At 41.9% G+C, this 27,609-nt stretch overlaps 1 protein-coding gene across 1 annotated transcript; it reads left to right on the plus strand.

Moving 5' to 3' along the window:
* Positions 1-951: 951 nt before the first annotated feature.
* ABHD3 (abhydrolase domain containing 3, phospholipase) lies at positions 952-27,609 on the plus strand. The gene is made up of 9 exons (XM_074146620.1): positions 952-1,098; positions 2,692-2,855; positions 5,394-5,576; positions 7,333-7,378; positions 10,217-10,329; positions 16,033-16,206; positions 16,868-16,916; positions 17,001-17,166; positions 26,526-27,609. Exons 1-9 carry the CDS (start codon positions 952-954, stop codon positions 26,702-26,704), a joined length of 1,221 nt encoding a protein of 406 aa, XP_074002721.1. The 3' UTR covers positions 26,705-27,609.

The following is a 27,609-nucleotide window of genomic DNA, read 5'->3' on the forward strand; positions in this document are numbered from 1 at the left end:
TACTTCTGTGTCCTGTGGTGCATCTCAAATAGCAGATGCTCAGCTCCAGGACCTTTGTGTTATCAGCTGTGCTCCCAGGATTTTGGCAAGGAAAAGACGCAGATACTGTGCGTCTTTTTCTGAAGCTGAAGGGGGAAGCATCTGAGTTAGCAAACACGTGAGGGCCTCCATGCAACACCAATCCATACAGCTGAAAAGAGAGCGGGCAGGATCTCTCCTGGGAGTTAGGCAATACATCTACTCCTCTCTGGTCCTCACTAACGCCTTGTAGCAGCAGTGAGAAACGGGAAAGCAGTTGCATGCTTCAGTCTCACTTAAAATATTTAGAAAGATATTGCTGATTGACCAATGCTGCATCTGGAAGCCCTGGTGTCCCCTCTTCCTCCTGTACGACACAGGACTGGTGTCCTGTGCAAATAATAGCGCTTGGGGAGGGGACGCGCTGCCTGTGCCGGAGTGATTGAGTTTCCACACGCCCGCATCGGCTTCTCCTCACGGTTTTGGACGGGTCCCTCTCTCCTCCCTGACCCCACAACGCCCTGCCTGAGGGAAAGCGCAGGGGTGAGGGGACGCCGAAGGCGCCCCGGGAAGGTACCTGCCGTGAGGCGGCGATGCCGGTCGAGCTGCCCCACGCCGCGCAGGGCCGCCTCCCGCCGCTTCGCTCGGGATTTCCTCCCGTGCAGGCGAGGCTGTGGCCACCGCGGCCCGGCCGTGCTCGGCGGCCCGCTTGCGGGAAGGAAGCCGGCCCGCCCGCAGCCCGCCTCCCAGCTCCGAGCCGTCCCCGCAGGCCTCGGCGGCCGGGGCGGTGCGGGGATGCCGCCGGCGGCGCTGTAGCGCGGAGCGGTCCGCGGGCAGCGGCTCCTCCTTCTCCCCCTCCTCCTCCTCCTCCCTGCGCGCCGGGGTGGGCTCGGCCGCGGCAGCCGGGGTGCCGTGCCCTGCCCGGTGTGTGCCATGGACTGGCAGGTGCTGACCAGAGAGCTCTCCCTCTACCTGGAGAGCCAGGTCCGCGTGGGGCTCTTCGGCTCCGGCGTGGGCTTGTCGCTGGTGCTGGGCTTCGGCGTCGCCTACGCCTGCTACTACCTCAGCAGCATCGCCAAGGTGAGCGGGAGGGCGGCGGGGCGGGAGGGCTCCGCAGGTGTCCCTCCGTGGCGGGGGGGACCGTCCTGGCGGGGACCGTCCCGCGAAGGTCACCTCCACACCCCCACTCCCCTGAGGGGAGGCACCTGAAATGGCGGGTAGTTGGGGGAGCAGGGCGCCGCGCCCGCCTCGTCCTCGCACCCCCTCCCCGTCACTCCTCTGGAGGTGCCCCTCCAGGGTCCCGCCTGGCCGAGACCCCGCTAGCCCCCCTGCACAGGCCCGTCTCCGCCCCCGGTCGGCGTCGCGCAGCCCTCCCCCGGCCCCATCCGCCGGGGCCGTCGGGCCGCAGGTGAAGCCCTGAGGCGTTTCCTCCGCGGGGGCCCGTCGGTCGCCCCCGGGGTCGTGCCCGGCCTGGGAGGGGAAGGGGCTCCGGCCTCAGGCATCCCCGAAAAGCAGTGGTAGCGGGGGGGGAGAGCTTGCCAGGGGGGCGATGGGAGGTCAGGAGCCCTCCCTCCACAACAAAACCCCGACCTTTTTGCTTCCCCTCAGGGGATAAAATAGTTTGCTGCCCTTATGTCTGCTTGGGTACCATCGTAAATACCTCTGGAGCCACTTACCACAGTGGTTTTGGGGGCTAGGATGCTCTTGTACATCTTCTCATCAGCAGTGGTTTTGCAGATAAATTAGGCATTTGCAAATGACTTGGATACCGTGAGCCTGATCTGATCTAAAGTGGCCCCGTGGTGAGAGCGCCTCGTTGAATGCTTAATCAACTGCAAATACGCATATCAAAAGATTGAGGGCTGTTGAAGACATGTGTGTTGCCACAGTCCTTCACAGAACCGCTGAGAACATAGCCTTCCTCCTCAGCAAGAAGAGGGTACTTGATTTTGGTCAGAGGAGAAAAACCAAGGGTCAGGAGGATGTACCACTGGTGCTGTGTATGTGTAACCGTTTTCTTCAAAGCATCTAATATTGACCTATTAATGCTTGAGGGCTGGAGAGGCCCTCAAAAGAGAAGTTTAAGAGACGTGGTTGCTAAAACATGAGATGTTTGGTATGCAGGGATTTCCAGGTTAATTGGTAGACAAATGGAAGCTGTAAGAAAAATCTCCGTATGCAGAGCGTTATTAGAGATTGAGTAACCAATGCAGTTGTGTACCGTGGTATGAGATGGGAGGAGGAGTGTCCTACCAGGTTAAAATAGGTACTGCAGGTGCACAGTCAAAGTACATGGATTAAGCGTCATTTCTGTGCGGTGCAGGAAAATTGATTCAGTAAAATCTTTCTCCCCTACTGTGAGACAGTGTGGGCTTGATTCTTCAGTGAAAGGTACGATGCCGCTAAAAGTAGAGCTAGAACAGAATATTATTAGAAATAGGTAAGGAATCCATAACGTTTAGTGGGTTTCACTTTGTAGTGGGCATTTTGGCATTTTGTTTGGTTTTGTATTAATTACCTCTTTACCATGAAGGGAAAAAGCATTGCAAATTATTATATGGAAAAAAACAGTTTACTGGGAAAAGACTTAAATAAGCTTTTATTTATTTATTTGTTTATTTGTTAGTTTGTTTTATATGAATGCTCATGCCTGACTGTAGTCTCTCTCCCTAGAAACCCCAGCTGGTGGCCAGCAACGACCGTTTCTGCCGCTTTCTCGAGGAATATTGCCCTGTTGTGACGGAAACTTACTATCCCACGATTTGGTGCTGGGAAGGTCGAGTGCAGACACTCCTGCGTCCCTTTATCACCTCTAGACCCCAAGTACAGTACAGGAAGTAAGTGCTTTTCTTCTGGAAAATGATTGATTTGGTAGCCAGCGGCTACCTTACTCTGACTGCGTCACAGCTACTGTCATTGCTCGAGCCTGTGTCCATATTTTTGCTTTATGCCTGCCCTTACAACTCTGTCCTAGGCTTGGAACCATTTCTATCCTGGATTCAGTACACAATAGGTTTGAAAGGTCAAGGTTCCCAAATGGCCCAATTTTAGCTCAGAAAGTTTTGGAGTATTGAAATACTGGTGACAATATAGGAACTGATGTGGTTATATGTTCGCAGGATCATATAATAGTTGAGGTCAGAAAGGAGGACCTCTGGAGGTCACCTTGTCCAACTCCCCTGCTCAAACAGGGCCACCTAGAGCCCCAGACCGTGTCCAAACAGCTTTTGAATATCCCTAAGGATGGTGACTCCACAACCTCCCTGGACAGCCTGTGTCAGTGCTTGGTCACCCTTACAGTGAAAAGGTGTTTCCTGATGTTCAGTGGGAACTTCCTGTGTTTCAGGTAGTGCCCATTGCTTCTTGTCCTGTCACTGGGCCCTGCTGACAAGAGCCTATCTCTGTCCTCTCTGCACCCTCCCTTCAGGTATTTACATACATTGATAAGATCCCCCTGAGTTTTTTCAAGCTGAGCAGTCCCAGCTCTCTCAGCCTTTCCTCATATGAGAGGTGCTCCAGTCCCTTCATTATCTTCATGACCCTTTGCTGGACTCTCTCCAGTATGTCCATGTCTCCCTTGCACTGGGGAGCTCAGAGCTGGACACAGCACTTCAGCTGTGGCCTCATCAGTGATGAGTAGAGGGAAAGGATCACCTCCTTCAACCTGCTGGCAGTGCTCCTCCTAATGCAGCCCAGGAGGCTGTTGGCCTTCTTTCCTGGGAGGGTGCATTGTTGGCTTGTGTTCAAGATGGTGTCCACCAGGACCCCCACATCCTTTTCTGCCAAGCTTCTTTCCAGCTGGTCAGCCTCCAGCCTGTACTGGTGCATGGGGCTTGTCCTCCCCAGGTGCAGGACTGCACTTCCCCTTGTTGAACTTTATGAAGTTCCTATCAACCCATTTCTCCAGCCTGTTGAGGTCCCTCTGGATGGCAGCACACCCAGCTGGTGCATCAAATATTCTGGTGTTTGAATGCCATCATTTTGCAAAGGTCACAGAATCACTGTATCTGTCTATTGGAACAACAAGTTCTACCTTAACCATAACACGGCCACATTCAACCTTGTTTCGATAATATAAAACTTCTGGGATTTTCAGAGTAACTTTTACCTGCGGGGTTTGTGTTGTGTTCTTTGATGCCTAAATTCTAAGAGGGAAAAAACATATATTTATTGTTTGTCCTCAGCTGATCTCTCTCACACAGAAATGAGACTTAGTCTGGCAAATGAGGCATTTGGCACAAGACCTAAGGAGAAGTACTTTTATGCGCCGGAACCTGGATGCAGCACAAGTTGTTTCAGCTCTGTTTGCATGGTAGAATAGATTTAGCACTTTAGCAGCTTCCCTTAGTTTTAGTAACTAGGAAACATTTCAGTGGTACGGCCATGTCCACTTTTTCTAGCCTTTCTTGTATACTTTCTATTTCAAGGTTTGTGAGGGAAGAAACATAGTTCCATGGGGCAATGCTTATTTTGCACCATTTGAGACTGTGTTGGCAGTACACACCAGCATTGCATCTACTTCCCATTACTGAAAAAGGGCAAAACTGAGCTATAGAGTCCAACAAGGCTGACGAGCTTTAAAATCTGGAGTAGGTGCTATCAAGACTTTCAAATGAAAATCAAATGCAAGGTAGGCTTAAATTTTGGTAGTTCCTATACCAACAATGGCTTCATTGCCAGAGAAAATGGAAGATTCTCTATGTTTCTAAAAAAGACTGAAACCTTTTCATTGTTTAATGCATGCTTAGCTTCTTGGGATATTGGTGTTATATTGTAATATTGGGATATTCTTGCGATATTATCACATTTGCTGCATTCTTAAGATACATGGTTTAAGAGTGCATTCTAGCAAAGTTTGTGGAGATACAGGGGGAAAGATACAGTACTGTGTGTCGGTGTTCTGTGTATTTAAAACATGACAAAGTGCCTTCCATTATACACGTTGCTCCTTTGGATGGAGAGAAAAAAAATGTGATAGATGTTTAACACATTGCTCAGTGCGCTATCGAAAGATTCTCAGATGATCCGAAGGAAAACTGCACTACACAAGCTTATATAAAATAGAAGGCAATGCAAAAAATCCCATTAGATGCGAGCTTCCAGTCCATCAGCAGCAATTCGTGAAAGGCCAGCTCTTCATTTACCGTTAACAGGAATTGCTCCGCAAACTGACTGTGCTAACTCATGTCAGCTGGAGGCGTGCCTCTTTCTGGGTGGTAAACATGTGAATATAGCTAGTTAGGTGCCACTTTGAGTATTAAAACATAATTAAAAATGCAGAATTCATACCTGGTAATTTGTACACTGTAAGCACTCTTAATAGTATGCCCGTATTTTTCAATCTAATCAGTGTTGTCTTGAAATGTGCCTTTCAGTGAGCTCATTAAAACAGCAGATGGAGGACAGATTTCGTTGGATTGGTTTGATAATAATGACAGCTTATATTATCCGGACGCCAGCACAAGACCCACTGTCCTGTTATTGCCTGGCCTGACAGGAACGAGCAAGGAATCCTACATTCTTCATATGATCCATCAAAGCGAAACGCTGGGATATAGGTGCTGTTGCATTTCATTGCTAGTATTTCTCTTCTTCTAATAACATCAAATTTAAGTATGTGCATGCGTAAGATGCCTTCCTAAGGCACATAAGATCTAAAGACATTAGTTTATGTAAGAAAGTATTATTAGTAATAATAATAATAGTAGAATTACGTAACAGGCTGTACATTCGGAAGGGCAGCTTTAGTATCTACAGACGTGCCCCAGAGATTGCAGTGAGAGCAAGCTAAGTCTGCGTAGGCCTTTGTGGCTGCTTCTTAAATTATAATATCAGTATTTGTGTTACCTTTACACTTTCTAGAGAAGGGGTTTGTATTCAGCTCCAGGAAGACTTGTGTGGATGGGCTGCTGGCAGCAGGCCTCAGAGGAGGTCAGCTTCTGAATGCCAAAATTGCTCGATTCAGCAGCCTCAAATTTGTGAGTGCAGAAGGCACTACCCTTACTGGTACTGGTGAAGGAAGAGGTTTGTCACCTCTTAATTGTCACTGCTTAATTTAGTTTTATTATTAAGGCTTCTAGTCAGAGTTGGATAAAATAAGTTGATTAGTCGATGAGTAGATTCCTTTATGTAATCATCCTGCTGCTGCTGTGCTTTAAAATAAGTTGTCATTGTTCCAGGATCTGTATTTGGAATATTACATTTTGTCTTTGCAGATTGGCTTCTGGTACTGACTATAATAAGTTCTTCAAATATGTATATATGAGCTTTTATCTGCATGTCTGGCTATCTCTACTCTGTTTGGAGGTTTGGATAACTGCTTTACTAAATTATGGAAGTGAAGTAGCACCTTAACTGTTCAAAGTACTTTAAATAAACACTTTAAAACTTACCAGTAAAAAAAATATGAGGAAAGGCCTCAAATTAACAATTTCTTACTATTAATTTTTTAAACGTTCCTGAAAGAAATATCTGCATTTGGTCACCTAAGAAAAGAAGGTATAGCATTAAAAAGGAGAGCTTTAAGACAGATTTCAACAGAATGCTATAATTTTGTTCTTAAACAGCAACATTTGAGAAATACTGAAATAACTAATTTTTCATGCCTTTAACCCATCTAAAATATGTATATTTTATTTAACAAAATTATCACAGTAGGATGGTAGAAGAGCAATAGAAAAGTAAGATTTATTAAGAAAGTATAGATCCTTAAATCAAGGCAGTACTGCTAGAAAATTCAGTGACTCCCACCAGTATAGAGAGAACAGAAACTTGTGCTATACCAGACCAAAAAAAATTCCCACTCCCAAGACCCTGCTCAAACCTTAGATGCAGCTGTTATTATAATTTGGATTTGGCTTATTTTTACTGGCTATTTAATAAAATTATGTAGATTTGGAGGATGTCTACACGTGGATCTCTGGCGTTCTCTGTCAGAGCACTGCTTTAGGCTCAGCCCTGCACGGGCAGAACTTATTGCTCATATTTGGGCAGCTGAGAGTGCAGGCAGAACAAAATGCATGCACCATCTTCAGCTAACCCCTGTGGGTATCATCCTGCAACCTGATCTCAACTGGCAAATCACAGAGCTCATACAGAGTCCCACTGACTTGAGTGAACTCCATTTTGGTATAAAGGTTGTTCCACACAGTTCAGACTTCAGGATCTGTAGGACTGTAAATATTTATATGCTGAACTTATTCATAGAACTGGCTCGTTTTTCTTCATTCGTTTTAATTTTTGTTGTGTTTTTAGGTTATCCTTTTTAGTTGAATGAACAACATGTATAATTGAATCTACTTTCTCAATTTTTAGATGCGTGGTTTTTAACAATCGTGGAATTGCTGGTGAGGATCTTTTGGTAAGGATGTCTTTTAAGATAAACATCTCATATATAAGCAGTATATATAGGAACATTCATCTCTATTTGTACAGCTGGATTTAAATGAGAGAAACTCGTTGAAAATGCAGAGAAGATAATCTTACAGAACAATCATGTGCCAATATTCATCTTTTATTTTAAAACTCAAAGAGGCCAACTGGTCAACACACAATTTTTGTGAACATTTCATTTTAGGAAATAATTTAAATTGTTAATCTCTGTAACATTTAAATGAACAGTCCTTATACTTTTCTTTCCGAAAATACTACAGTATCTAAAATGCACACATCCAAGAATTTCTGTTCAATCAATGCAATTTCTTCCTATTGTTTTAACATACAAATCCAATTATAAGCAATTGTAATTACTTTCCCAGTTGTCAATATGAGTTTAAAATAGATTTTGATATGGTTAAAAGGTTGTGCCATTAAAATTGATCCACATTATGTGTTATTGAATTAATGAACCAGATCTATATGGATAGCCATATCCTAAAAGTTAAATGTGTGTTTTTCTCAGCAATTATGACACAAGCTCAGCTGCAAAAGACATTTTTTGTCTTCGGGACAGACATATCATGTTTGCTTAGAAATAACTGGCAATTCCCCAAATGACAAAGTCTTGAAGCTAAACATTTTCTGCAGCTAGGGACAAGGCATGATGAAATATTGCTGAATAAGCTTTGTTTCTTCATATGCATTTTGTTGACAGTTCTGCAGCTGGAATGAATGTGCATAATACTTGCTATTGTTTTGCATTTTTTAATCCTCTGGTTTCAAACTTTAAAAAGCTCAGAATGTTTTCCCATAATCAGATGAAGCATTTCAATGCAAATATTGCCATGTTAAGAGTAGTTCTCTGCATACTTTTGGAGATGGATCTACAAAGCAGTTTTGTGACACACAAAGTGCTTATTGATGAATTTCTGAATCGTTAAGAGAAAAGATCTCTTGTTTGGATGAATTGTGTGTATTTTACTGTAATCGGATTTACAACTTTAAGCTTTATAAGATCTTACTGTGAAGCAAACCAGCTGAAATTATCACATTTTCTGCAAAGGGGTTTCTACATTTTAATATAAAATCCCTAGTTAATGAGTTTTAAGCATAGTTGAGTACCACAGTAGAAATTAGTCATGCAAGTAGTTCTTTTTCTAGTGTCTTTAAAGATAGGTTCAAATTTACACCAAATAATAGGTATTTAAAAAATCAGTTTTTAAATGCTGTTCTCATTTGTTATTGAAAGTTACTATGAATTATTATTATTATGGAATAATCAAATATTAGATTGACCACAGTCAATGTGAGCTAAGATGGTGTTTTAAAATATCTTCATACAATGACAGACGTTAAAGTGTCAGGAATTAACTAAAATTAAAATGCAACATATCTCTCTAGTTTTATAAACTTTCAATCAAATACACTTTCACTTAGAGTACATTAGACACTAGCTACCAAAAATAATTTATTTTTCCTTGTAAACTTGACAATTTAATTAAAATAAAACACCTTCACACTGTTCATCATTAATAGGGTATAAAACAGTGAAGAGTGATTCATGTGGATGAGAACTGGAAATGCAATATAAATGGAAATTAAAAGTCTTCAGTTTTAATTATCCAGATTTAGCTTTTCTTTCCCTTTTTTTTAATCTTTGACTTCAACATTTCAATATTCTTGTTAAATGTATTTTAAGTAATTAGTTTCATCTAATTAAACTTGTAAAAATTGCCCACAAATATCCAGGCTGTTCAACTGAAAGCAGTTTTAAAAAAAAACCACCTTAAAATACATTGTTGCTTCAGGCAACAAATAAGTTCAATTAACTCATAATTAAGTATTTTTATATTTAGTTTTAATGTTCATACTGGGTTTTGGCAGGTCAGCCACTGCCTATAGTTAAGTCAAGGTCACTAACCCATTAATAGCAACTCTATAGTTGAAGGCTCTCTTTTGCTGTAGATGAAATCTAGAGAACATCATTATAGAAAAAAAAAAAAAGCCCCTTATTTTACTGTGATTCTTATTGTACCTAAAAGGACTTATCTCCCTTATACTTCTCCAGATAGTCCCCCAGGCCATGGCCTGTAGCAGTTGCCTATGCAGGTGACACTGAAAAGCTGTGCTTATTCTGTGAAAGCAGGGAGGGGGTTACCTAAATCTCAGTGATGCCAGTGGAAGTCCTTCCAAGTCTTAATTCAAGATTTGAAGAGATGCTGATGGTAGATAGAGAAGGGATAATGTGTGTGTTTCATTTCTTTAGTTAATAGAATATTTTAGTAAATCAGGTAAGTGGCACTGGTGAACTTATTTATTTGCTAATATTGTGTGTAGAATCAAAATATTGGCTACTTTTCAAATACTAGCTGACAGAACTTGAAATCTAGTATTTTCTTTTGGATTTGAATGTGGGTGAAGATGGTAAAATTGTCATTATAACTTTCTTTTCTGTAAATTGCAGCCTTTATGATGTTTCCATTTCCTCAGGGTATTTTAAAAATATCAATGCCTATCTAGTTCTGATCTAGTTCTATCTACTTTAGCTTGTTGCTCTGTGTTCAGATTTTGTCCAGTGACCTGGAAGTTGCAGATACTGAAGATATTTGCCACCTGTTTTATTTTGTAATGATATCAAGTATAACTCCCTCCTCCACCTCCTCTTGAAATGCTCTGGGTTTATATTTGCCATTTAGTGCAGTTTCACGAGAAATGCTAAATTTATCTTGTTACATAAATGATCCACTGTTCAGTTTGCTTTGTCCTTAAAGGATAATACAAAAGCTTAGGATGGCGTTTTTCCCCCGTTTTTCCCTTACAGACACCAAGGACTTACTGTGCCGCTAACACGGAGGATTTGGAGGCCGTTATTCATCATGTACACAGCCTGCACCCCTCCGCTCCGTTCATGGCAGCCGGTGTTTCTATGGGAGGGTAAGGTATTGCGTAGCACAAGTCTCAGCTTAAAACGATCATAAAATAAGACGGTTGTAGGCTGATGGTAAATGGTTACTCTGCAATACTCACATTACTTGCTGAACTGCAATTAACTTGGGTCTGTCTCCAACAGTCAATATTCAGGAGACTTTTAGAAATTTTGTGTCTTTGAGGCTTTTAGCTCTGTGTCAGGGAAAGCTGAAATTGGCCAACGTTCAAAAGTTGAGGAGCTGGGGGGAACAAGACAGGAAACACTGACAGCCAGATTGACAGCCAAACAGGTGGGCAACACAATCTTTGGAAACTATGGAGGCTGTCTTTGGAACAGAGGGATAAAAAATAGGAACTAGAGCTAACATACCATGTTTCTTAGCAACCTCTGGGAACTACAGAATTTATCTTCACTCTATTTGGGTTCTGCAGTGTGTGGGTAGGTTAAGCTGGAAGAGATGTGGGTATTTGCTCTGTCTGGCTCAGAAGTAAGAGGTAGTATTGTTATTGAAACCAGTACGGGCTGATATAGCATGTGGTTTTAAGACTTGCTGCGTCCTGGCTTCTCTCCAGAAGGCTCAACTAGAACAGACAATGATAGCACAGTTGCTTAGAAAAATCACTGCTAGAAGCTAGGAGGAATGTTCAGACAACCTCTTTAAGGAAAATTGTAGGAGAGGAGAACTTCCATTAGAAATACTGTGGACACGGGTAACTTCCTGAGACTTCCCTTCTTTCTGATAAATTTTATGGAGGATGGGCAGATATAGCCCTGTATATTGACATTAATCTACTAACAACTTGTAGGAACTTTGAGATAAATACAGATTTGTTCAAGCAATATAGTTATTGATAATCAAATAAATAATTAACTTGGAAGCCATTTAAATCAGGTCAATCTTTTTCCATTCATGTTGCTGGGATTTTCCCAGTGTCTTCAGTATGAAGACAAGAATCTCTCCAGTATATCAGCGTTTATTTTGCTGGGAAGCCTAAAATTTGGCACAGTGCTCCAGATACAATCTCCTAAGTGCCAAATACAGGGAAATAATCATTTCCCTAGACCTGCTTGTTTTGCTCTTCCTAACAAAGCACAGCATGTCATTATTCGTCTTCATTGCTGCAAGGGTGCATTGCTGAGTCATGTACCATTTGCCCAGGTCTTTTTCAGCTGCTCTCTATCCAGTCATTAATCTGTCCTACGTGCAGGACTTTGCGTTTGCCTTTGTTTAACTTCATGAGGTTTCTGCCAGACCATTTCTCCTGTTGAGGTCCTCAGAATGGCAGCCCTGTCTTCCATCAGCTTTGCAAGCTTGCAGCAATTTGACCTGCAAGCTTACTAAGGGTGTATTCCATCTCATCATCCAGTTACTGAAGACATCACACAGTATTGGCCTCTGTATTGACCCCTGAGGAACAGTACTAGTATCTGGTCCAGCCACTCCAGTTGGGCTTCTCTGAGCCTAGTGGTCTAGCCTGACTCACGTTGCAGGTCACCTATTCAAAGTATGTCCCTCCAATTTTGTTACATGGAGACCATGGAAGACTGTCAAAAGCCTTGCTAAAGTCAAAATAAGCAACATCCACTCCTTTCCCCTAATCAACAAAGTCAGCTCATCATAGAAGGCCATCAGCTTGCTCAGGAACACTTTGTTCTTGGTAAATCCATGCTGGCTTTATCAGTCAGCTTCTTTACCTTTACATGCTTGGAAATGGCTTCCAGAGGCTATTCCCAAAGTGCTATGGTTAGGCTGACCAGCCTGTGTGTCCTCCTCCTTGACACTCTTGTAGATGGGTGCCTTTTTTTCCAAGGATCAGGAATATCCCACAGTTGCTGCAACCTTTCAAAAGTCAAAGAGAGCAGTCTCATAATGACATTGGCTCTCTCCCTGTGGAGCTTTGGTGCACCTCATCTGGTTCCATTGACATGTCTATGTCCAGTTTGCATAACTGGGCTCTAATTTGATCTTCCTCTGCCACGAGTAATACTTCATTCTCCGATGAGAATTCTCCGCCGCTAGGCGCAGGGACCTAGGAGGCCTGAGAACAGACCTCAGCAGTAAAGACAGGGAAGACAGGTAGCCTTGGCCTTTTACAAATCTGTTGTCGTTCAGTTCCCTGCTCTGTTGAATAGTGGTCCCAGGAAGGAATAATGGCTAACCTCAGTTCTTCGGGAAGATCCTCTGGAAGCCATTTCCAAGCGTATGAAGGATAAGAAGGTGACTGGATTCACCAAAGACAAAAGATGCCCAAGTGATCTGATTGTCTTCTGTGATGAGATGACTGGCTTCACTGATGAGGGGAAAGGAGTGGATGTTTTTTGTTCCAAGTTTTCCTTTGTACCAATGTACTTACAGAAGCCCTTCTTGTTGCAGAAGCCTTTTTCTTGTTGTCCTGCATATCCCTTGCTAGTTCCAACTCCATCTGAACTTTAGTTTTCCTAACTCCATCCCTGCATGCTTGGGCAATGACTGTTTCTCCCAGGAAGCCGACTCCTCTTCCGCCTTTGGGGTACTTCCTTCTTGAACTCAGTCAGGAGGCTTTTGTTCCTCCCTGTGGTCTTCTGCCATTCTTTCTCAACTTCCTGCATATCCGAATGTACAATACTTGCACTTTATGTTCAGTTATCCTTAAGATCAAACAGTTCTCCTAGACCCCTTTGCTCATCAAGGCTATCTCACATGACATCCTGCCAACCAGATGCCAAATTAAAACCAAATGTCTTCAAGTCCAATATTGTAATTCTGCTGCTTACCTTCCCCACCCACAAAATTGACTATTGAATAATATCAGCTGCCAAGACTGTGCTGTACCTTCCCATACCTGACAGGTTATTCTTTACCTATAAGTAGCACATCCATAGAACATTGCCCCTATTTGGGTCATTGATCATGTATCAAAAGATTGTCCTCAATACTCTCCAGAAATCTCATCTGCTTGTGCCTTGCTGTGTTGTTGTTCCAACTGATGTTGGGATGGCTACAGTTCGCTGTGCCCGGTGATTATGAGGCTTCTTTTAACTGTCTAAAGACTTGGAGTCTCTAATTCCTCCTCTTGATCAGGGGTCCATGGCAGACATGCACCACCATGTCCCCTTTGTTAGCCTCCTGTCTGATTTTGACCTATTAGCTCTGAATTGGCTTCTAACCTGCACCAGGGAAAAGTTGTGTGCGTTTAAATGGCATCTTTGTCTAAGGTGCAAACCCTTCTCTTTGCCTTCAAGGCCAATCCTTCATGAAGTGTCTGTTTGCATTCATCATAGTATATTCTTGTCTGCCTGTGAGGAGTCCACATTTTCATGATCCAATAAACTTGTTCTACATTTACACACAGACATTCAATTCCTCCATTTTTTTCCCCATGCTGTGTGTTTGCGCATGTGCTGGCACGTGAGATGGGCACAGTCATGCTGCTTTCTCAGCGAAGCGTGAGAGCCTCCCCCATTATGCTTTCCCTTGTGTGCTTCATCAGGGCCTTCCAAGCCTTTGCTTCTCTTCAGGCTCTGTACTCCATCCCTTGACAAGCCTAGTTTAGAACTATTCTTCACAAGGTTAGCAAGCAGGTTGGCTCTTATCTCGCTTGGCATGCTATCTATCTCTCCCCAGCTCAGACTTTTTTGCATGCAAAACATGAAATAACACGTTTCACTGGAAATGTTGAAAGCCAAAGAAGCATCTGCAGCAGAGACTTGTTACAATGATGAGATAAAGATTTAAAGCACCACAATTCTTTGTGAGTAACTTAACATGTGGTGCAACATTGCACTAGAACTAAGAGGGCTGGGGTGTAGTAGGTGAAGAACCAGATTTTCAGGGCTGAAGGTGCAGTAGAAGCTGGCCATTCTGCAACTGATGCAAAAGACCAGTTCAGCCCTTAGTGTCCTTTCTGTCCTTGGCTTAACCTAGTTATGGTATCCTAAATAGTGGTGAAGTCTGTTAGTATGGCACAGGGGATCTGTGTTGTGTTCATGGCTTTTACCTCATCACCACCACTGGGCGATTTTAGGCAAGATGTTCCACCTTCCACCTCCGATATGTTTTTAAAGTCCTGAACCACACAGAGAAAACATATCCTTTATTGTACAGAAAACTGGAAGAGTCTCTAATCATCCGCATGGGGACTGTTTCCATGCTTCAAAATTAATTGGAGCACTTGCATGTTTAAAGTTAAGCAGGAGCAGAGATCTCACCAGGGGCATATTGTGAAAATTACCCACTTGTCTCAATCGTACAATAGTTTTTATTATTTATCCCTTTTCAAAATTTTCTGAAGAGCCAGTTAATCTATATAAGATGTATATGACCAATTAAGAAAAATAAACATCGCTTCACAAAGGTGTAAATGTAAATGAAAGCCCACTTGTTCTACTGATCTTCAGTATGTATTTGTTTGGAAAGGGACTTTGTTTTCTAACCACTTATATTCTGTGAATTCTGTTAGAGAAGTGGCTTATTCTGCTATGCAACTTTTTTTTTATTGGTTTATGGCTCAATGTTCTTACAGTGCATAGACTGGTGACTCACAGGTTCCTCCTCTTCTGTGGGTGAGAGGGAACCTATGCTATATAACTCCTATATGTGCCACAGGAGACTTTCCTCATTGGGTGTAACTGTGTGAGCTGATGGCAGGAGCCCACTCCCAAGTTCTGTTTGCTGTTCTTTTCCTGCTGGTTCCTAACAACTGGCAAGTCTTCGGTAATAGCAAAGACTGATTTCCCTTTTGCACTGCTGTCCTATGATCTGGTAGGTAGTGCACAGGGATAAAGTCTCTGTGATGGCAGACTGGTTCACGATGTCTTTGCTAAAGGTTCCTGTCTCCTGAAGTATGGTAGATGAAGCCAAGGTACAGAGTGTTGATGCACCAGGGAGCTGTATTAAGCTGTAGAACTTGTAATGATTTGAGTTAAAGGCTTGGTATTAAAATGCTGGACATAAACTTTGGGGCTTCAGGCAGTAAATTAAGTCTTACGGCTTTTTTGTTAGTATTTTTCTTTTGCTGTCTTCCTGCAATTTTAATTTTTCTACATTTGAAGGATCAGGTACTGGTGAACTCTCCCCTTTTTTCAACTCAACTATGCATCAGCAGTAGAGACTGTAAGTTGCAATTGGTGAGAAAGGCAAAACTTAAGCCATTTATTTGGATCATAATTTTGTTTTGCTAGTTTTATTCGTTATCCAGCACTTCTTTCTGTACATACTTTGTGTTAAAGAACAGCTGTGTTCTCTCATATGTGTGAGGCGGGGTAAAGGTATTACCTTCAGCTCAAAAGACACCCAGGGGCAGCTTGCATTTGTCAGGCTCATGGATCATATTTATCAGATCAGGAAGACCAAGAGCTTGTAAAATGGTAAAACTTACTAAGAACTTAGGAATACCTGTTCCATGAGTAAGATATGTTTATTTGACCTTTTCCTCCCTTTTAGTGATATAAATAAGACTAGTGCATCTCTATTTATTTCTAAATGCACTCCTACCCACATCCTACATAGTGCACTCAGTTCCTCTCTGACAGTAGAGAGAGAAAGCAAACTTCATGAGTCATATGTTGATTACATTGACTGCCTTTTAGAAATATTAGGCACAACTGTAGGGCTAATAGGAGAAACTATTGAAAAACAGACAAAAAGGTGGCTGATTGTTATATTTGCTTTAAATTGAAGCAAACAATTTGATAGTATATATGTTTCTGTTTTTCATTTCTGTTTGTAGCATGCTTCTTTTAAATTACCTGGGGAAAACTGGCAGAGACACTCCTTTAATGGCAGCTGCAATTTTCTCTGCGGGTTGGAATGTTTTTGAATCTGTAGAATCTCTGGAGAAGCCACTAAACTGGCTTCTTTTCAACTATTACTTGACTACTTGCCTACAATCCTCTATCAGCAGGTGAGTTGCCTTCTGAACTATTTAGCAAGGTGGAAGGATTTTAGCATGAGATCTACAGCAGGTATAATAATATTGGCAAAATTAATGCTGTAACAACACTTCATGTCGCTGTTCTGTGGGTATATTCTTCTGTAAGTTTTGAAATCAAAAGGATCTTTGCAAGACAGTGTCATCAATGTAACTGAATTTATCTGCTCCTCAAGGGACACAGCACAAGGCCAATGTACTTCTATATTTATGGATGAAATGGATGGATTTTTGGATTTTTTTAGACATGCATATATTGACTTGGAGTATATATGTATACATACTAATTCTTTTAAGTCGGCATTGGCTGCAAAAGCATGGGAAGGACTAGTTCATGCTTTGCTTTATAAAATTAGGGTGTATTTTGTATTCCCAAATATTTAGTTATCTTATCTTTGGTATCTTTCTCATGGCTTATACAGATTTTTACTATGTTGATGGGTGTGTCTGCATATGAATGAATAATTCTTCTGCTTTTGGATTCCAGACAGATTTTTAATATGGCGGAAAATTAAAAACAAGCATGTTCTTGTTAGGGAGTTATTTTTATAAATGTATTTGTAAAGCATAGGACTTCTACATCTGTTTATATAACAAAAAACAAACCCTCCACTTTTTCCCTTTTTCTTTTTAGGCATCGACAAATGTTGGAGAAATTATTTGATATGGATCTTGTGATGAAGGTATGTGAAAATGTTACTTCTGCTTTAGCTGGATGCTTTTTTCCAAACTCTGACATAGTTCCCTATTTGAATTCTGTACTTCAGGCTAGAACTGTTAGAGAATTTGATAAGCAGTTCACTTCAGTCATGTTTGGCTACCGTACAATTGATGATTACTATGAAGATGCTAGCCCATGTCGCAAGCTGAAGTCAGTAGGAATTCCAGTGTTATGTCTAAACTCTGTGGATGATGTTTTCTCACCAGGTCATGGTAAGTTTAGGATTTTTAAAATATATTTGTCTGTATATGCTATCATTAAGACAAACTACATAGGTCTGAGAATGAAGTCAGACCTGTGTGTGGAGGTGTATTTAAATGTTACTTGTACATAGGATCAAAACATCCAGGGATGGATCTGTTTTGCAGTTTATTTACAGTGTAAGACACATATAAAACTGCTGATGATAGAGAGACCTGATTAGTGCAGAATGAAGAAGGATATGGGGTGGCAATCGTTAGCCATTAGTAGACTCTTCACAGTAAAAAGAAAGAAAAAGGCACATTTAGGGTGTGAGTTACCTCACTGTGAGGAAGATATCAAATGTATTGCCCTCTCAGAAGCACCCATTTCTATTCACCAAGTATGAAGAGAGCCTATAATGAGGAACTCTGATCCAGATGTCTGGATTGCAGACATTCAGAGTTCATTGAAAGTAAAAACAAGTATTTTTTTATTGCCATTTTTCAATCCAGTCCCTACAAGCATGTCCGGGAATTGCTTATGTTTCAGATATTTCAGATGATTTGAAATCCTCAGCTGTTGATCCCAGTGCCACCTCCAATGCCTGAAAATTAAAATTAAGAAAAAATGTAAGTTAGCATGTAGGCCAAAATCTAGGGTAAGGGAAGAGATATAGACAAGGTGAGCTCCTAGAAAGAGGCATGTTTAAATTAATAAGAATCTAACTAGAAGATGAGGCAGCAATATCTAGTAACAGATAGGCTGAAAACTCTGTTTTCCCTTTTCTTCCTATTTTCTGCGAAACACGTGATCATTGTGAACATCTTGATTTTGATCTGAAGATCAAAACCCTGTTGCTAACTGTCTTAAAAAAGATATGCTTGTCCCTCCAGTCTGTGTATTGGTTATAGTGAGAAGAGAGGGAGAACAAAAGTTCATGTAGAGGAAAACGACTATAATGAACAGCTGGTTGAGGGCACAGTCTTCAGCCGTGAACATCTGACACCCTCAACTATGAAGTTTATACGCTCAATTTATTTCAGGAAAGTTTTCTTCTGCCACCACAAGTCAAGTGAGATTCTTGTAGAATGAGTCACGAAACCGAAGTGAGTACGCAAACAGATTAGAACAACAAACAGAAGGAATTGGAATTGGAGAAATAGAAGGAACTGGAAGAGATCCTGTGTGTGTGTGTACTGTTTTTCTGTGCACAGATGTACAACACATACAGAAACATGCATACACTTACATTACTATTTATAGTTTGAAGGCCTGTTAGAGACAAATGTGACATGAAAAGGGCCACTCCAGTACAGTGCACTAGAAAAAGACAGTCTGATTTCTTCTCCTCTTGAACAAAAAGCATCCGTGCTATGCATGAACTATATAGAGAGGTGACAGCCACCTAATGTGAGGAAAAAAAAGGTGAGGCTGGATTAGCCAAACCACCTATCCCTTACATTGGCCAAAACAGAGGCTTAAAAAAATAGTAAGATCTGGTCAAACATAGCAATATTCTTCAAGAATGCTGCATCTGCCTTTAACAATTTGCTGGTCAGGGACTTTCTGAGATAGTTAGTCCCTTTGTATTTACTAGCCTCTGTGGGATTTTTTTTTTTCCTTGAAATTAGCCAGTTGCTGTTTCTGTTATAAGCATATAATGTCCTGGAAATGAGAATGCATAGGGCTGTGACCCTAAAATCTGTGTCCAAATATAAAATTGGGCTAGTGATTCTGAAGATCAATTTTTGTGGGTCTTAGGACCCTGGGGAAGACTTTCCCCGTAGTACTGCAAGGTGGGTGATCTGCTGTGCCATGTTTCTGCCATTAAGTATCTTAGAGAGGGAACAGTGGCTTCACCTCTGTGTTTAGTTCTAGCTCAGTTTGTGGTTTCTGTTCTAAAGTGAAGCAGTAACTATAGCAGGAGTAAGATATAGCTTGTTAGCACAAGTAACAACGGCAGTGAACCAGACAGTGTGCCTCTGTCCCTGGAGGATTCATTAACCTTTTCCAGCCTATTATCACTGAGACTGGGACCTTTATTAGCTAAATTAAAGCTAGTGCAGATACTCTATCCCCTTGTCTCTTCATTTTAGAATATAAACTCCAGCTCTCAAGGGCCAACCATTGACCTTGACCCCATGAAATTCAATCTGATCACAAGAAAACACTTTTTTAGTGTGAGAGTTGTCCAACACTGGCATAGAGAGGTTGTGGGGTCAGTCTCCATCTATGGAGATACTCAAAACCTGATTGGATGCAGTCCTGGGGAACCTGCTCTAGGTAACCCTGCTCGAGCAGGGGGGTTGGACTAGATGATGTCAAGAGGTCACTTACAGCCTCAACAGTTCTGTGATTGTGTAGTTTGACTAGCCAAAAGATTGAGTCCCCTAGAGTACAGCTGTAGCAGATCTCTCCTCCCTTGAAGCTGTTTTTTAAAGGAAACATGACTCTTAGTGAACAGCTGATTATAGGGATGTCTCTTGTGTAAGATTAAGTATCAAACCTATTGTTAGAATGCCTTAGAAATCTTGCAGGGTAGAGGTGGTGAGGTAGAGCACCAGCACTTCTGAAACAAGAAGCGTTAGGGAGTTGTAATGACTGTGCATCCTCTCTTAAACTCTAACCCTAACCAGCCTTTCTCCATGAAAATGTTTGGGTGGTTAGGCATTCATTTATTCCTTGTTCACAGAGTTAATGCTGTTGGCTGTAAACCGTTGTCCTTGTGGTGACAAGTTTACCTTAGAAAGGGCCACCAGGACAATGTTGATTTACAGTCAATAGCATGTCTCTGTTATGTGTGTCTGTCCTTGGCTCCTTTGCTGTTTGTGCTATGCACCCTCAATGTGAAAAGTTGCACTGGCAGGAGACACGGGGCACACTGATTAGTAGCCTAGAAATTATGGCAGCTGCCATCAGTTACTGGAGTTCTGTCATCTTGACACTTCTGCAGGCTGTTTTATGTTAGCAAACATAAAGGGCTGGTGTTACTCTGGAAGGTGACTTTATTCTGGCAACTGGCTTGTTTCTTCTGACTTAAAAGCGTGTGGACACGGGTAAGCCTATGGCAACCAGAGGCAGTTTCCATTCACAACTGTAAAATGGATTCAAAGTCACAAAATTTCTTCTCAGCCAGACCCCAGCCTTTTATTGACTTTGTGGACTGGTTATTTCATGCCTCATCACTCCCAATATTACCTACCAGCCTTTAAGCTACCTTCCACCTCTGCTGTAGATAGCTGTAGTTTCCGACAGCTGGGAAGTAGGCCTAGAAAACTCATGAGAGAAAAAGCTGTGCCAGAATTCTTTTGTGTTTAAATATCCCTTATAAAGCCAGTCACATCTGTCTTCCCTATAACAGAACTTGGGGGATACAAACCCAAGTCTGCTTTCTCACTACACAACATGGATCTAAAGAGAGACTTCCCTTAAAAAGTGCAGATGCTGTACTTACTGCCTCTTACTGCTTGATCTTTTCTTCTCATGTAGCTTTTTGGTACGCTTTGTACTTCCAAGCAATTATTTTTGAATATATTGTGAAAATGTGCCCTTTGATCTCAGTCCAGTATTAGGAAGAAACAATTCATTTGCAGTCCTTCCTTAACGTTGCTGTTTAAAGTTCATAGAGCTTGGCAGCCGATGTATCTGTAGTTTAATTCTGGAACGCAGTTCTCATATTGCATAATACTAAGTAATGAAAAGAAATGCTTTCTTCATTGCATGACACTTCTCTCACCATAACTAATTTAAACAAGCCATTGCTTCAGGAAATATGTAATATAACCAAGCCAAGCCCTTTTATTTTGTAAGTGTGAAAAATAAAACAAGAAGCTGGAATGATAGAATTCATTATCAGTGTCACATTTAACTTTTCATGTGAAGTGGCATTTTTCTCCTCAGAGACTTTAAGCAGCATATTAGGCATCCAACTTAAATTTCACTATACTAATGCTTAGCTAATTGCCGCTGGTGAACTGCCGCTGAAAGCCTGCCCTTGAAGGTACCATGCCAGCTCCGTCCTGATCCATTGTGCCGAATAAGTGCATGTCTGAAGCTCAGCTATACTTTTTATTGAACTCTCTGAACCTTTTCTGTCCTTCTGAATCCAAACTTGGAGTAATTGCTCTTAGATGTTGTTTTGCATCCTATTATGCAAACAGCACAGTTGAGTGAAGTTGTCTGGAGATACCAAATGGCCAAGGAATGGCCAGATGGATAACAATTAGGGTAAGAGTTTAAGGAACAGGGAGAAATCAACCAAACAATGGAACAGAAAGTTTGACAGCAGTCTGACTTAAAGAAGTCTGACTTATTTAAGCCGATGCTGCTTCACATATATGTTTTTCTATTGTTCTTTTAAAAAAAATACTTCTTGCAAAGAACATACAACAAATTGATTTTGATCGAGGTAGTACATATGTATTTACACTATGGTTCTGTGATCACAGAACAGGTCTGTGCTTGCTGGATCAAACAGCAGTTCCGCTCAGTAGAAACATAAATACAAGGTTATACGTAGACAAAAATGATCCGCAGTATCTTTTGGGATACCATCCTCTATCCTAGAGTGCATCACATCCAGTGCTCCGTTCATCTGCCCTTTACATTGCAGAATTTGCTCTGTTGCATTGTGGGTTTATTTGTGGATGGCTAAGAGCCCCTAGAAACAGCCTTGAGAAAAGTACCACACTACTGCCAAGCATCATTTGCATTTTGGCACTGGAGAGCAACACAACATTTTCAATTCTCTCCTGAGAAGCTGCAGAGCAAGAAACTCTGCTGGGGAGGAGTCATACAAACGGTGACCCAACTGTTTCAAGACTTACTATGCCAAGGGCAGGCTGTCCTGTTCACCACAGGGGAGGTAAGACCAGAGAGGTAACAGCAGGTGAAACTTGGCACCTACTGAAAATCCTCACTGCAGATGGGAGCAAACGACTGCACATACAGCACAGCACTGCAGCTTGTGGTAAGAGCGATGATCTGTGGCAGAATTCTGCTGTAAATGCATGTTAGTTAGAACAGGGAGAACTTCAGCATGGGAAAGATGACATTTGTAAAGACCTGTGTGTGGCTCGCGCATTACCTGGCACAGAAGATAACCAGCATCCTAGTGCTGGTAGGCTTCCAGGAGAGAGCTGCTGTAGCCGTTTGGAGGCAGGCAGCCTGTGGCACCCACTACATTATTTCCCATCAGTTTTGGAATGAATAAGTAACCACCAGCAAACTGATTTAGGAGGTATCATTATGCTGGCAACCTCTGAATGACAGATATGCAGAGATCACAGTGAGCTTTACCTCAAAGTGCTTCCCCAGCTGGGTTGGCATAGCAGAGGAGACATATACTGTCATCTTCCTTCCACACCTCCAACAAAGCACTTTTTCAGCAAGAATCATAGGATCATAGAATGGTTTGAGTTGGAAGGGACCTTAAAGATCATCGAGTTCCAACCCCCCTGCCATGGGCAGGGACACCTCCCACTAGAGCAGGTTGCTCAAAGCCCCATCCAGCCTGGCCTTAAACACTTCCAGGGATGGGGCATCCACAGCTTCTCTGGGCAACCTGTTCCAGTGCCTCACCAGCCTCAGAGTGAAAAATTTCTTCCTGATAGGAAGAAAGGATATTTCTCGCCACCCTTCGACACCAGTCTGACAAAGCGAATGACCATCATGTTTTTGCACAGTCTTAGATAGTCAAGAGGTTTGTTCAGGCCAGTATGGAGCTGATTCTGAATCCATTAGGATCGATGGACTTACCATGTTGTATCTGATTCTTGGAGATAAGTCTGTCTCTCCTCACACACTCCTCCCCATACCCTTCCACGTAAGCCTATGGATTAGTCCCCTCAGTGACCAGAGAGACGACTGCAGAATGGCTGTGGAAAGTGTGATGCACTGCCTGAAGCAGGAATGGGGGACTCCGGCTTGAGTCTGAGGCCTACTTCACTCTTGGGATTCTGCTTAAGATGGCCCATGCGCTACTAAAGGGAAGAGGAGCAGATGGCTTTGTAGAGAAGAGTGGGCAAATTTCTATGCAGTCGGCAGAAGCTGACATGAATTGTAGCTGCTGTCTTTGTACATGGTAATGTGTTCATCCAGAGAATCCAAGGGAGCCAGATCAGAGATCGCTGGGCAGATTAACTCAGGCAAAACTCCAGATGAGCTCTTGATGAGTCTGGAGTCTGAAAATGATGCGTGTGTTGGTTTGCAAGAAACAACGCATTGTTTTCTGCATCCCTTGTTTTCAGCCTGTGCTATTTCCCTGTCAAGGCTGGCAGGCCCTAGGCTTTTATTTCATTGACTTTTTAGTTTTGCCTCAGTATTGCTTTAAAAAGCCCAGGTACTGCATATTGTATTTTCAGTTTTCCAGCTGAACAAAGGAAAAGTCAAGGACTTCTGGTAGAGACAGTGAGAAGCATGGTTTCTTCCACCTAGTAAAGAATCAAAATCTAAATGCTAAATGCATTACTAAATGCTGGAGTCGCTAAACTGAGTAGATGCAGGCAACTTCAAAAGGAGGAAAAGAACAAAATAAATGAATGGCCCTGAGTAGCAAAGAATCTCACGTATCCTGCAAGAGAATCCCCATTGCTCTCTGGAGCTCTCTATGCTCCATTCAAGGCACAATCAAGCATCTTATGTTATGGGCAGGACTCTTGTAACACAACATTCATAAAAGACACTAACCCTTCTAAGGATACGCTTGGTTTAGCATCCATGCTGAGGCCCTGGAGTGGAACAGAGCGTGTTGTTCCAGGCACTGCTAGCAAGGGCCTCTGAGGCACTGACTGCTCCCCTGACTCTGCAGGTCCAGTGCTTCTGCCCTGTGATCTATTTTAAGTTGTGCATCTGTTCACCACAGTCGTCGTATTCAAGATCTTGAGTGACGTGCTCTGTCTGGGGGTCCTTCTTTAGCTAAGGGACCTAGCTTTAGAGTAACTTGCTGTTACTCTAGTTGCTGAAAACGAAGGCAAATCGGCATCTGAAGCACACAGCCATGAGTCTGTCAGCATCCAAATCACAGAATGGTTTGAGTTGGAAGGCACCTTAAAGATATCTAGTTCCAACCCCCCTGCCATGGGCAGGGACACCTCCCACTAGAGCAGGTTGCTCAAAGCCCCATCCATCCTGGCCTTATACACTTCCAGGGATGGGGCATCCACAACTTCTCTGGGCAACCTGTTCCAGTGTCTCACCACCCTCACAGTAAAGAATTTCTTCCTGGTATCTAATCTAAATCTCCCCTCTTTCAGTTTAAAACCATTACCCCTCGTCCTATTGCTCCACTCCCTATTAAAAGAGTCCCTCCCCATCTCTCCTGTAGGCCCCCTTCAGGTACTGGAAGGCCTCTATAAGGTCTCCCCAGAGCCTTCTCTTCACCAGGCTGAGCAATCCCAACTCCCTCAGCCTGTCCTCATAGGAGAGGTGCTCCAGCCCTCTGATCATCATTGTGTCCCTCCTCTGGACCCATACCAACAGGTCCATGTCCTTCCTGTGCTAAGGACTCCAAAGCTGGACACAGTACTCCAGGTGCAGTCCCATGAAAAATGAAAGTCAGGAACTCAGCTATAAAGAAGGTAGTGATAGGCAAGGATAATGACGATTCAAGGATAATGACCTTTGAAATAGCAAATGTATAAAAAGGTAAAGGAAAGCAGACTCCTAGAAAGAGGAGGGAGTTGGGGGTGTCTCTGAAGGAAGTTCAGTCAGAAAGGGATTGGTCAACTAAACCCCCCAAAAAGTGAACCTGATTAAAAATATGTCTTCAAAAATACTTTAAAATAAATGAGGCAGCAATAGGAATCCTGCAAATGGCTCGCTGCTTTGTGTTGTAGTACTAAGGCATTTTTACTTTAGCAATGTATGACCTAAAATCAGATTTATCTTCTTGTGGAATCATAACCCCTTTTTGGACAATACAGTGAAATTACTACTATTCCCTTCACTCTGGACAAAGCATGTCATCTTTTGCTGTTGTTTTTTCTGTCAGTTCTGAATAATCAAAAAAACTGTACGATTTTTTTTCCCTTCTATGCAATTTATTTGAAAACTGGAACTTTAAAAGGCACACTGAAATGTACTGGGATTTCTGCTTGTTTAGGATTATATTTAGCGTACTTAAAACTCCAAAGGAAGTTGCTCAAATAACTTAATAACTTATTTCAAGTTATTAACTCAAATAACTTATATCAAGAACACAAACCCCACAGCTCCATAAAGCTCCACTGTTGTGGCAACCAATTCATATGATAGTGTCATCTCATCACGCTGAAATGCCATTTGTAAAGTCATAAGCACGTCAGGCTGCGCTGACCTTTTTGTTCTTTCACAAAGGGAACTGCCCAGGTGATAGCACTGATTAAGCCACACATCTAGGCATATTCAAATTAAGATGCATTGAAGTCTCCCTATCTGCGCATTTCAAGATCAGCACATGTCTCAGGTGTAGTTCACTGATGACTTTAAGCTAATTGTGGGCTGTCACTGCAAGGGCCACTTCACCACAGCCCTCCTCTGACTGTGCCTGCCACCATTCCTATATTGCTATTAACATGGGGACCCAGATCTGGGAGCTGATCAAGCTGAACACTAACCCAGCAAAAGAAAAATCCTTGTAGTAACTGGTCTAATAATCTAAATTCCAAATTAAATAATTTTCTAGCAGTCACTATTCAGGAGAGAACCACTAACCACTGACACGGAGCAGCTTTGTGTGTCCTCATGCAGTTGTTTGCCCTTCCTCTTTTCCCGTTTACCACGTGTATTTAGATTATGAGCTCCTCAGGGCCAGAACCACCTCCCAGTGTGTTTGCATGGTGTGGTCTAAACGTGCAGGTGTAAATGTATGGCAAATCAGGTATAATGATGACAACCCAGGATAATCTTTAACATTAGCTGGAAGGATATCTTACAGACAAAATCTTAACCTGACATTAAAGGTTTTGTGTTTGGAGTCTCCTACAAAAAGAAGGGGATTCACAATTAAGGTCCCAGTTCCTCAGTTTTTTCCAAAGTTGAATATTGCAACGCAGGTTAATAACTACATGCTTGATTGCCCTTTCACTTTCACTATTTATACCAGATTGTAAGTATGCATTAATGTGGGTGCTGTTCCATCGGTGGGACTGAAAGAAGGATGAAGCCCAGTCATTTCTGAAACTTTTATGGCAGCCAGAAAAATCATGCAGATAAGGCGAGTTAATGATGAAGAGAGAAAAAGCTTTTAATACAGCTATGGTTCTACGTCCTGTGGTACGTTTAAGCGTATGTTAATGATGTTGTGCATATTTATTCATGTAGAATATGAGAAATGTTTAAGAGAAATTGTTCAGTGGCTGGCATTTCATAGAAGGATAAGGACTTAAAACTTTTCCCCCCCGTTTTTTAGCTATACCAGTAGAAACTGCCAAACAAAATGCCAACGTGGCTTTGGTTCTGACTTCGTGCGGAGGCCATATCGGTTTTCTGGAAGGCATATGGCCAAGGAAGTGCACTTACATGGACAGAGTCTTCAAGCAGTTTGTGCAAGCTATGTTCGAGCATGGAAACAAAATCTTTAGCGTGTAGCTTTGGACCACTATTATAGCACAGTGGCACATCCTGACAAGGGCAGTTAAGCTTAATGCACAAATTTTAACTCCTGTAAGCCAGCAAATGGATGAAGTCCATTACTACATGCAAAAATATTTTTTGCCTAAGATTTTGTAGCAAGAAACTAAATATTATGTTGTCACTTTTATATTTATTTTTAATATGCCTTACTAAGAATGACCTTAAATGAAACAGCATTCTGCATACATCAAATTGCACTTAACCAAAACCATCAAGTAAACAGATTATAATTCCTCAGGATTTTAATTTAAACCAGTACATATTTAGGAGACTTAATTTAGATTGCTTATATTAGAATGGCAACACTCAAAATAGCATATATTATCCTGTCACACATAGTACAAGTTGGCCCATTCCTTAGGGCACAGATGGTGAAAATCTTAAAATATGAAAACAAAAGGAGAAGGGAACAAAAAGAAGCACTGGTTCTTCAAATAAGTCAAAATTTCAGCATGTTATTCCATAGCATTAGATTGTTACCTGCTTTTGCTGTTCTACCCTGACAGTATTCAGATTTAGGGCTAGTTGTTGTTTTTTAAACTATGTCAATGCCATACTTGTCTTACATGATTATTTTTTAAACAGCTAATTTATAGTATTTACATATAACCAAAAGATTCCTTTAAAACAGTACTGTAATAACTTATGTAATTAAAAGACATCTTGCATTTCAAAGTTCATGTAAAGCTGGGTGTTGTCATATACGTAATACGTACTTCATGTAACCGGTAAACTCAGTGATTCTATCTGTTATGTTTATATTACCCTGCAAGAACATTTCAGTTTTAAAGAATAAACTTTAGAACATCAGGAAATTATGATATAATCTGCTTTAAATTAAAAAAAATAATAATTACCCG

This window comes from Numenius arquata, chromosome 4, assembly GCF_964106895.1.
Source record: "Numenius arquata chromosome 4, bNumArq3.hap1.1, whole genome shotgun sequence".
Taxonomy (NCBI): domain Eukaryota; kingdom Metazoa; phylum Chordata; class Aves; order Charadriiformes; family Scolopacidae; genus Numenius; species Numenius arquata.

Excerpts from the sequence above, each read along its gene's own strand:
- ABHD3 (XM_074146620.1), top strand. The coding sequence starts at position 952 with ATGGACTGGCAGGTGCTGACCAGAGAGCTCTCCCTCTACCTGGAGAGC. Across the intron at positions 5,577-7,332 it reads AGCGAAACGCTGGGATATAG|ATGCGTGGTTTTTAACAATC; the intron begins GTGCTGTTGCAT and ends CTCAATTTTTAG. Across the intron at positions 10,330-16,032 it reads GCCGGTGTTTCTATGGGAGG|CATGCTTCTTTTAAATTACC; the intron begins GTAAGGTATTGC and ends TTCTGTTTGTAG.